This window comes from Pyxicephalus adspersus, chromosome 3 (assembly GCF_032062135.1).
Source record: "Pyxicephalus adspersus chromosome 3, UCB_Pads_2.0, whole genome shotgun sequence".
In the NCBI taxonomy this organism is placed as follows: Eukaryota; Metazoa; Chordata; class Amphibia; order Anura; family Pyxicephalidae; genus Pyxicephalus; species Pyxicephalus adspersus.
In genome coordinates, this window is record NC_092860.1 from 134,731,704 (window position 1) to 134,742,797 (window position 11,094).

An 11,094-nucleotide genomic window follows, 5' to 3' on the forward strand; every position below is an offset into this window, starting at 1 on the left:
CCGAATCCTTTGTGGGAATTGATTAACTCATCAGCGTACCTTGCTAGTTTACTTCTCATGGACTAAATTTGTACCAGTGAAACTATATGTTGGAAAGGCTTCCCAACAGAATATATTGTACTTATCATTATTTTCTTTCTCTGCCATTCTCTTCAGCCAGCAGAGCGTAAGAAACTTCTGTGTAAGCTACAAGTCACCAAAGTTGCATTCTTTTCAGGCTATGGACACTCATGTAAAATCACCGATTTGCCAATCACTGTCACATGGGATCACATACCTATATCTGAAAGTACATGGTGTTTGTATCAGCAACTGAGCTAAATGGAATGGTAGGAGAGCAAACAAATAGGTATATATATATATATATATATATGTATATATATATACACTGACAAGAAAATGGGGGGCTACGCAAACCAATTGCTTTCCCATACTTTAATAGCTAAAGCTCAAGTTTACATAAAAGCCTTTTAGCTCTACCCGGAATCAGGAACTACCTTTTATGCTCTTTAGGCATTATGTTCTTTTCATTAAAGCCTCTTTTTGTTTAAAGTTGGCTTCGGACATGCCTCAGGATCAAGTGATCCCATGCGGCTCCCAGCAGCAAGAACTTTGCCAGCCGCTGAAACACACTGCAGGGCCACCATTGATCTGTTCTATGCCAACCCTATCTATTCCCTGTGGAGTTGCTGCAGGGAGATGTCACCATGTACCATGTTCTAAGAGGCAGCAGTTCTTGGCATGAGGACGCAGTAGACACAGCACAACCTCACCTCAAGTGTGAACTTGAACTTAATTTTAAAATGAATATAAAGAAATAAAAATATGCTTTCAAGTTTTTTTTTAATTTACAAAGCTTTTAATCTTTTTACAAATAATGAATTTATATATATATATATATATATATATATATACACCAACCTGGCTAAAATGATGCTGGGGAGAAGTGTGTGTGTGTGTGTGTGTGTGTGTGTGTCTGTGTGTGTCTAATACAGAATACATACCCTATATTTAAAGGTAAATAGTATAGATAGAAAATCTAGTTGAATTGTAATAAAATAATGAATCTATTTATATTTAACATTAGATCTGTTCTAACAATGTCTTTATAGCAATTGGCACATGAGGAGGTTTGGCTTTTAGAAACATACATAGCCCCCCTCACATTTTACAAAGCGGCGTTCTCCTAGAATGTGAGCACAAGTAGGCATCTTGTCACAGACTGTAAGAGCCAGAAAAATGTCTCGTTGACAAGGATCTATTTCAGATGCTAATTTGCAGCAGCTCTGCGGTGCAGCTGTAAGCGGCCTAATGCATCAGCACTTTATGGCTTCCCAGCATGTTGCAGTAAAGCCCTATTAGCTAATTCACACAGTGAAGTATGGCTTTGGAATGCTTGGCTAGAACAACATACATCTCCAGAGTATACAAATTAAAGACCTCCAATATCATTTTTTTAAATAAAGCTTTTTATGGAGTAAGTGAACATTTTAGTTGATAATCAAATGACACCATTATGCAGACTTACTAGATTTGCAAATTTACAGGTTTTTACAAGCCAGTTGGGTCCCTTCCTCAGGAAATCAGTTTAAGTTTTTTTTCCCTGTATTTACTCAAAGAGCCTGCTTGTCCTTAAATGCTTGTGAATATATTTGCCCTATAATTTGACAGCTTTGAGTCAACACCATTATAGGGACTGCAGTGCAGTAAATGGGCAAACTGTTCAGCGTAGCTTCCAGTCACCTCAGGATCAGATTTGGCGGAATTGGAATGCGGACAATAAAACTTGCACACGGCTCGAGTGCCATGCCCTTTCCTATGAAACATGGCATTGTTTGTTAGGCTTGGCTCGGCTTCCAGCGGGTATATAATAGTAAAAACTAAATAATATACCTCACACTTAAATTATGCATTTTCTGTTTTTAATACAACTTCTTTTTGCAGCGTGAGCTTATAGGATTAACATTTGCCCTTGGAAATAAAGTATGTTGACTGCTACAAGTGTTTTGCAAGGAGCTTACACAGCATTTCCTAGTTTCCATGTATTCATGGCCCGCTTAATTCCACATGAAAATATCTGCTACACTAATATATTCTCCACTGCTAAGCGCAGGAGCGTGTTTTATAGAAAGTGTATAACCCACATAGGAATTGCTGGAACAGCATGTACATAGATGCTGATTCAGGTAATGGACTAATACTTCTATTTGTTTAATTTTGCTGCTAAATGGTTGTCTAAATACTGAAATAATACATAATGATTCATTTTACAGGTGTGACGTGTCTGAATAAATGTGTGCACATCACATATTATTTGGACAATGTTCCCTCTAATTTGTTAATAATTTATATTTATATTATTTTTTAACTATTCATTCATGTTTGCAAGAATAGAATGTAAACATATCACAACAGCAATGGGATGCTTTAACTTTTTTTTATTATTGTTATTATTATTATTATCATTATTATTAAACAGTATTTATATAGCACCAACATATTACACAGTGCTGTATATTAAATAGGGTATGAAATGACAGACAGATACAAACAATAACACAATGAAGAGGAGAGGACCCTGCTCAGAAGAGATTTCAATCGAAGAGTTAGGGGATGTAGGACACAGTAAAAAGTAATTTTTTATCAGTTTTTAGACTGCAAGATTATAACATTGTAACAAGGCAAGAGTCTTTAGCAGTGGCAAAGTGTGTTGTAAATGCTAACCCAGCTGAAACACTTTTCATAGTAAGAAAAGCAGATTTCTGCATGTTTAACTTATAGGTGGCTCAGCGGTTGGCACTTTGGCCTTTGCAGCACTGGGTCCCTGGTTCAAACCTGGGCCAGGACACTATCTGCATGGAGTTTGCAGGTTCTCCCTATGCTTGCTTGGGTTTCCTCCGGGTACCCCGGTTTCCTCCCACATTTCAAAAAACATGCAGTTAGGTTAATTGGCTTCCTCCCAAAATTGACCTTAGATATTGATAATGACATATGACTGTGGTAGGGACAGCTAGTGACATGATTATGGACTTTGTAAAGTTCTGCGTGATATGCTGGCTATAGAAATACTGTGTAATATTAATATAGTCAGGGGATTTAAGTGAAAGTTAATGGATTCCTGTAAGTGTTACGTTGCAAAAATATATCCGATACTAAGTTTAGTTTCATACAAGGTTATGAGGCTTGCTTGAAGAGAATGGTTGGCTTTCTGATAAAAAGCCTGGCATTGCCTACTCCATTGTTGTATGCTCCTGTTCAATTATTATTATTTTATATTTATATAACACCAACATTTTAAGCAATAATTTCCAGAGTCCACAGGCTTGTAATTCAGGATCTGTATGCGTTTGTAACTGATAGGAGATGGGGAGTGGTAAATGCTACCCCTTCAATTATTCAGCCCGCAATTTGATTTCCTGTTTTTTTATAAATTCACAAAATAAGCAGCAACATTCCACTCCAAGTCAGATCAATTTATAAGTTATAAGAATATGACACAGCATTAAAATAGTATACCTCTCTACAGACTGCTAGTTTAGATGGAAATTTTGGGTAATTGTTTTACCAGCCAGCAAATGACAGCTCTGTTCATTCTTTGTTGTGATCCAAGCATTCCAGCAGACAGATCTTTTACTTCCTATGTAGGTAAATAACATTTTGGTCGGTAATTGAGCCCACATTGTTGATTTTTCTCTACATGTGTCTAATTTGATTCAGATGTTTTTCTATTTTTAACCTACCTGAAGCTCAGTTGATAGTAAACCTGTTATGAAATCAGGTAGCTCAAACTTAGCAATAGTTGGAATTACTGCATAAGCAGCTTCAGCGAAAAATGTGTCAAGTACTTGAGAGATCTAGATATGCAAATGTTAACTTTTACAAAAACTTGAGGACCCCCTTATGCTCACAATTATAGCCTACCTATTGGTAATTCAAGGGTTTTTTGGACAAGCTTATTACCAAAGTGGTCTGAGGGGACAGGATCAACAACTATTATAGTAAAAGTTTAGATTTCTATTCTATCTGCTGCCTGTCTCTGTATTTATTGATTTTTTTAATCAGCCATATTCAGGTAACCACTGCCTAAACATTTTTTATACTTCTTTTGAATTTCCAAATATTGTGGAGGTTTACTTTAAGCCTCTACACATTTGGCACATAGCCCTATAGCACATAGTTCTGTAATGATCTGGCAGTTCATACACATTGTTAAGTTGGACTTAGCACAGTCTGATCTAATACAAGTAAGATGAACGACATCCAGCTAACAAGCCCTAAGACACTTGAGGCCTCTTCCTTAAAATGTATTCAGACCCCTCTGGTAACCTTAATATTGCTTGCACCTGCTGCACCCATAACTAACATGTATTTTTTAATACTGTAATATATAAAAAAATAAAAACTGAGCAAAACTGTATTTACATTTCATACGGAGTCTTGTTTTCAGCCAAGTATGCATCCATGTTTAACTCTGTTACTATTTTGAGATCAAAGTCCCTGCAGTTGTGCCTCAGATGTATCTTACAGATGTATAAACCTGCGTGTGAGCAACCACTAAGGAAAAGGATGCTGTTAATGTCAAATACTGTGCAGGCTGCTTCTTAATTTCCTGCACTGGCCAATCATCAAAGTATTGAGATGTAGAATAATGCATTAGGATTGACAAAATTTGTTGCTTTAAAATCCCCTTTATATTTATGTATATATCTCTAGACTATATGTGTATAAAGTGTGTTTATTCTGAGTATTTATTTTGTAGTTGACTTGGAACACATGCGAACGGTGAAAGCAGATAAACACCAGAGGTTTTGCCAAGAAAACGGTCTAGGAAGCTTTTTTGTCTCAGCAAAGACTGGAGATTCTGTAAGTCATAAAACAATGTGGATTGTTCTTTTGATTTTTGAATCAACGGTGAATGTTTGCTTCAAAGAAAATAGCGCTTTGTCACCTGACTGCTCTAATAAAGAATATTCGATTTTTATTATATTACTGAGAAAAATAAAACATGATTAAAGTTTTGTTTTTTTTCTGGTAAGTATCACTGTTGGTGCATCATAGACCTGAGCCTGGCTGACAACTGAAGCAAATTAGGTAGAAATTAGCGAGAATGGAAAGACATGTACAGTCAGCAGAAAGATATATAAAGCTATATAAAGTAAGTCTACTGGTTGTCCAAATTACATGACCTGACAAAGGTACGTTGGATGATCCTAGACATAAATGACGATGGCCTCAAAATTCATAATTACTTGACCTCGTTGATGTCGGCACTCCAGTGTACTTTAACCACATTTTCAGCATGATTGCAAATAATTCACTACAGGACCTACTGTTTATAGCTAACAGATAAACAAACTGCTTCTGATTCTACAAGCCCTTACCCTATTCATTTAATGCCTGATCTATATCCTTAAGTGGGCCTGATCTTGACCTTAGCTCTGGTGTAAGTGTCTAAAGAAAGCTTTTGGCTGCTGTATTATTGGTTGATGTGCTATATCAGTTTTTATTACAGGTGTTGGAAACAGTTAATATTTTATTATTATTATTATTATTATTAAATCGCATTTGTATAGCGCCAACATAATACATACATAATGATATGCAATCCCCCGACCCTACCAGTAAGAAAGAGTTTGTATTTACTTTGCCATGTAGAAATTCTTATATAGGATCACTGGGACTGATCTCGATGCAAGGGATAATTCATTTGGCGAAAAATGCCCAATTAAATGAAAGGGGAAATATTCTTGAACATGATTGGATGGCTGGAATCGGCATTGATTCACCCTATTCACCAAACAAAGCAAATTTTAAATGGCAGAGTGATAATTTGCTGTGCATAAATAGTAAACTGACCTTAGTCTATCTCAATAATGAGTTTAAAAGTTTTCATCTATAGATTAAAACATAACCCACAATCTCTATGAAACAAAATAGTTGTAGAAGGGTCAGAATAGATTTCACATTTTGAAGTATGCTGGTAAAACTTCTATTTAGGTTATTTCAAAAGTAAATCTTAATTTTCTCTCGTCTGTAGTGTAGAGGACACCATTGGGTAGCGGTTTATCACCACCATTTTATTCCTTTCCTCAGTAATGTATAAAAAAAGCTCATGTTCATGGCACATGTTTAAATGTCTAGCTGGAAGTTGAAGCCAGTCTTGTTTGATCTGACAATGTCTACATACGTATGCAAGACTATAGCAGAACCATCATCCCAGTATTCAGTAGATAGAGGCAATAGGAACAACAGTTGGATTGTCCTCTCAAAAGAGCACTGATTCCCTGAAGGTTTGGCCAGAATTGGGGCATTTGGTCAAGTAGGTTGCTGCAATAGGTTAAGTGACCTCAGCCTTCTATCATACTGTAGAGGTCTCTGATTAGGAGTTCTGTCATTCCCTTGGGATAGGTTCGTAGAACTTAGGTCTTACCAAAATTTGAGGCATTTGTAAAGCATGCAGGGAGGGGGTTCTATAAAGGAACCCATAAGACATACCTTACCTGCTTACCATCACATATGCCTTAATTAAACTGTTAATTAATTGTGATTGAGCTGCAGGTTAGCTGGTCAACCATGACTAGTTAGTTGCTGGTTACAGTATTTTTAAATGAGGCTTTTTCAGGTTTCTAGTAGTACCTAGTGCATCGGTGCAGATCTTTTCACTACTCACCGTTGTTTAATTCCTAATGTTTTAAACTAGTGAGGTTTGCCATATTCACTGTAAAACAAAAAGACAAATGTACGTTCCATGAAACAAATCTGGTATATGTATTGGAATTCAATGGCTAAACACAACACTTTTCTGTATTAAAAAGACACCAATTTCAAAGCTAAAGTTATTTTAAGGACTGTTGAGTATAAATTCTACGTTTACATATCGTCAGTGTTTACAATTCAGGAAAGACTTGATTTATTTGAAAGTAACTGGAGGATGTCTGCTTTTAATCATTTAAACTCCCATTTTTTTCTTTGTAGGTTTTCCTCTGTTTTCAGAGAGTCGCTGCAGAGATCCTTGGAATCAAATTAAACAAGGCAGAGATTGAACAATCCCAGGTAAGCATACATTAGGGAAAATATATTATTACATTGAATTTAGAAAAATACAACAGGTAGTCTAGTCCCAAATTACTTAAAGAAATGTCAATAATTTGGTTAGCTATAGGTTATACACACTAATTACTAGTGTACAGCTCAGTCACAGTCTGTGTATTGTATGTGCTATGATGCATCATCCATGGGTAGCTTTTAAAAGTATATATAACCACTCATGAGTTAACAGAAAATTAAGAATAAAAATTACAATACTAAATGTACATACTATATCAGACACAGAAATATACTTTATGCATTTGAATTACTCATTTTGGACAGTGTCATAAACCAGTGGGTTGTGAAGGTGAGTGCAAAAGACAGGACCAGGAACAGGAAAATCTAAGATTTAAATATCATTTCTGCTGTCTCTAGATAAATTCCTTACCTTGATCTGTCATTTTCTCTATTTAAATATATATAAAGCAGATATTGAATATATAAAATAATTATATTGTGATATTTAGGTGATATTATATTGTGATATTCAGGATCAATGCATCACACAGGAAACAGCCAAAAAATAAAACAAGTCAAAATGGCTCTCTTGATCATATAGTACAAGAAAACATTGCATTTCTTCAACAATAAGTGATAACATATCCGTATCAAAATGTCATTCACGATAACTGTCCAAACTGGCACTTTAGTACTAGTCCCAAACTAGATCGTAGCTTCCACTGCAGGGGTGCGTGCTGCCCCAGGCCTCCCTTTTTCAGGCTTTTTCAGGTCACTTTTTCAGGCTTTTTCAGGTCACTAGTAGTGCTTGGTGCAGATCTTTTACTACTCACCAGTGTTTAACTCCTAATGTTTCCATCCCCACTCAGAAACAAACTCCTATTTCCTACAGCTGGCTGTGTGCTTTGGAGCCATCTCCAAATCTTGGCCCATAAGAGGGATGAAGTGTCTAAATGTTGCTAAACCCAACTGAAATACCAATAATAATAGTCTTGTAGGTATACATAGTTTGATATAGATATGTAGTCTTTTTAAGCATAACTGCATCTATGCAGTATGGGAAGCATTGTTCATATTCTTTGTTCTGCCTTCTGGTAAGCAGTGGCTTTGTTTCATTGTGATGATGTGTTGGAGCTGTATTGTAGGCAGCGTTACGTATACAGTGTCTGCAGCCACTTTGTACATTGACACTCACACAAGTGGCACAGAGGTTACAGTGTAACCTGCCAGCAGCCCTATTCACAAGAGTCTTAGGCTACGTACACGTCAGATGATTATCGTGTCAGGGCTGGTATCAGACAAGAATCTGACCGTGTGTACAGCGGCCGTCCAGCGTCATTCATGGATCCATCCTGGCGGATCCACCAACGACTATAATGCAAGTGAAGGGACGTGAGAGCAGCGGTATGCCACTCCCTTGTTCTTCCCCTCTCCATGGAGCAGACTGGTACTGTATGTACAACACACATTAATGCATTTTTCAGTCTTGTCATTGGAAAGGATTGTGAAAGAAAATTTCAAGCAACAAATATCTAATGCAGTGTTTTCCAACCTTTTTTGAGACACCGGCACATTTTTTATATTGAAATAATCCTGCGGCACACCACAATTCAAAAATGTTACAAAATGACACTCTGTAGCTAATGCTCTTGTCTCCAAGAATAAACAAGGCAAATAAGCTACCTACTGCCACCCACTGACATAGAAGAGTATTACATTACTCTGCCAGTCACTACAGCATAGACACTTGACAATGGTAACTGGATAATTTCCCACAGTACACCTGAAGATCTCTCAGGGCACACTAGTGTGCCATGACGCAGTGGTTGAAAATCACTTATCTAATGTGTATGTGTTAGACCAATATGCAAAACTTCGATCAGTTGTGTATGCGCAGTACAGTGCAGGCAGTCATTCTTTTCAGGGTTTTGTTTTGAGATTTTGATCGTGCATCCCAACCAGAAAGTTAGTCCAACACTGAGATCCCAGGAACAGTTAAATAATAGAATATATTTAAAAAATTGTCAGTATGCAACATGTCACACATATAGATAAACGTTCAGTGTTTTTACAAAAAAGGTTTAATAATACCTTAAATACTTTCCAGTGTTAAATGTTAACATCTGACGTTACTCTTAATTGCACAAATGTTTGGAAACAGTCACATATCCTCTAAACTGTTAACTGACTTAATTTGAATTATACATTATGCTAGCAATTACAGCTTGTGTTTTTCAAGCATACATTTAAATCTTGAAAAATGTTAATTGACAGCTGAAATGTTTGTACGTTGTAGTGTTTAGGTTAACATGTTGAGCTCAGTTAATTACTTGATGATTTTTTCCAACTAGCCGAAGACTTGATATCTTGGCATGTTAGATAACAGTACTTCACCCTGGCCCCTACAAATTAACTGCAATTGATTGTAGATAACCTAAACCTTTGTACAACATTCCCTTGTTTGCGTGAAGGATTTTGGAATTCTAGCCAAATGTTCCATTTAATCCATGTATATATATATATTGTCATTATATCATACAGATGATTGGGTTATTTTTAATGCCCGGTTCTGGGCTAGTTTTACATGTACCCATGAAATTGGTCCCCCCTCCCACACACACATAGCACAGGTTTAATGTTAATTAAGTAAGGGGAAGTAATAGGTGCAAATACATACTCGATTCCTCTTTTTTTGTGCTCATACATTCTATATTCACATAATCTACTGTAAACCTGCAGAACTTTTAAGTTGACTGCACTGTAGTTAGCAGGAACAGGGTTAATTATTCCAAAACATATTTATCTCTGTGCTATGTCGTTGACTGGGCGCTGAAGCAGTAAGTGTGCAGGCAGCCTCATAGCTTAAACTGTTTAAAAGGCTTGACCAGTCCCACTGGGATAATAAATGCACCTAAAAAATTACAGCTGACATCAAATTTATTTCTGTTAGTGACAGTTTCTTGTTTGCTTCCTACTTGAAAACTTCAACTTGTCCTACCTAGTCCTACCTAGAGCAATAACTGTGGAACATCCCTTAGGACAAATCAAGTTCATATTATTTGGAGTGACTGTATAGAAAGTAATGTTTTCATAAGTGCTTAACACATGTTTGTTTGTTTTTCCGCATGCTATTGTTTTATTTTGTTTTCATTCTCTGATTCATCTTTCCTAGTCCCTTGTCACATTTCTTCTCCATCTGTTTCTTTTACTGACTTTTGTTTTTATGTCTCTTTGTTTCCTTTCTTCCTTTGCATGATTATTCATTTCACTCTCGCTTTTACTGTTGACATCGGCTTGGCAGCGTATTGTAAAGGCAGAAATAGTGAACTATCCAGAAGACAATGCACTACTGAACTCTGCAAACTCTAGGAGTAAAATCTGCTCATTGCAGTAAAAGGAGGTATTACACTAGATAAACCTAGTGATTCATAGTTATCATTATTGGTTAGATACTGAAATACATTTAATTTTTCAGATTTTTAGTGTACTTTAAAGAGATCAGTTCTCTTATAGACCTTTTTAACAGTAAGTTTTGTCATTTTTAAATTATACATAGAACTGATCCACAAAAATCTCCCTCTTTTCCCATCTGCTACCAATGTCTACCTTAATAATAAAGGGTATGTAGATCCTAACAACATCCTAACTCAGATCCTAAGTATTTCTTTTATATTTATTTGCTTTTTTTTTGGTTTGTTTGTTTTGCTATATCTGTGTGATAAGTACAAAAACGGTTGATCAAAAATTCAGTGTTGTGTCCAGTGCTGACTTCATTTTCTTTTCGAATAATTTAGCTTTCCCAATCGTTATTTTTGGAACTACAGAATGATAAGCCATTAGGTTGACTAGTAGCAGAATAGGTGGGTGTGAGTAGTAAAATGTGGTCTGGCCTTACATTTAAGAAAATACCAATCAACGACATTCATACACTCCCACACAAATGGAAGGACTGATGTTGGATAAAAAGCAACTTGGCTTCTGTTTTTTGTGGTAAATTTTGTCTTAAAAACCGAGCACCTGAAAGGCACACATAGGATGTACATAAAT

At 36.2% G+C, this 11,094-nt stretch overlaps 1 protein-coding gene across 2 annotated transcripts in view; it reads left to right on the plus strand.

The window, feature by feature from the left end:
• The window catches only part of RAB28 (RAB28, member RAS oncogene family), a 65,565-nt gene that overhangs the window by 51,156 nt on the left and 3,315 nt on the right, over positions 1-11,094 (plus strand). The window contains exons 5-7 of one of the 2 annotated variants that reach the window (XM_072406429.1): positions 4,760-4,863; positions 6,976-7,053; positions 10,349-10,447. In XM_072406429.1, the coding sequence (XP_072262530.1) occupies positions 4,760-4,863; positions 6,976-7,053; positions 10,349-10,441 (275 nt within the window). In that variant the 3' untranslated portion in view covers positions 10,442-10,447. The remainder of the gene's footprint in view (positions 1-4,759; positions 4,864-6,975; positions 7,054-10,348; positions 10,448-11,094) is intronic. The other variant, XM_072406428.1, reaches the window with a different exon arrangement.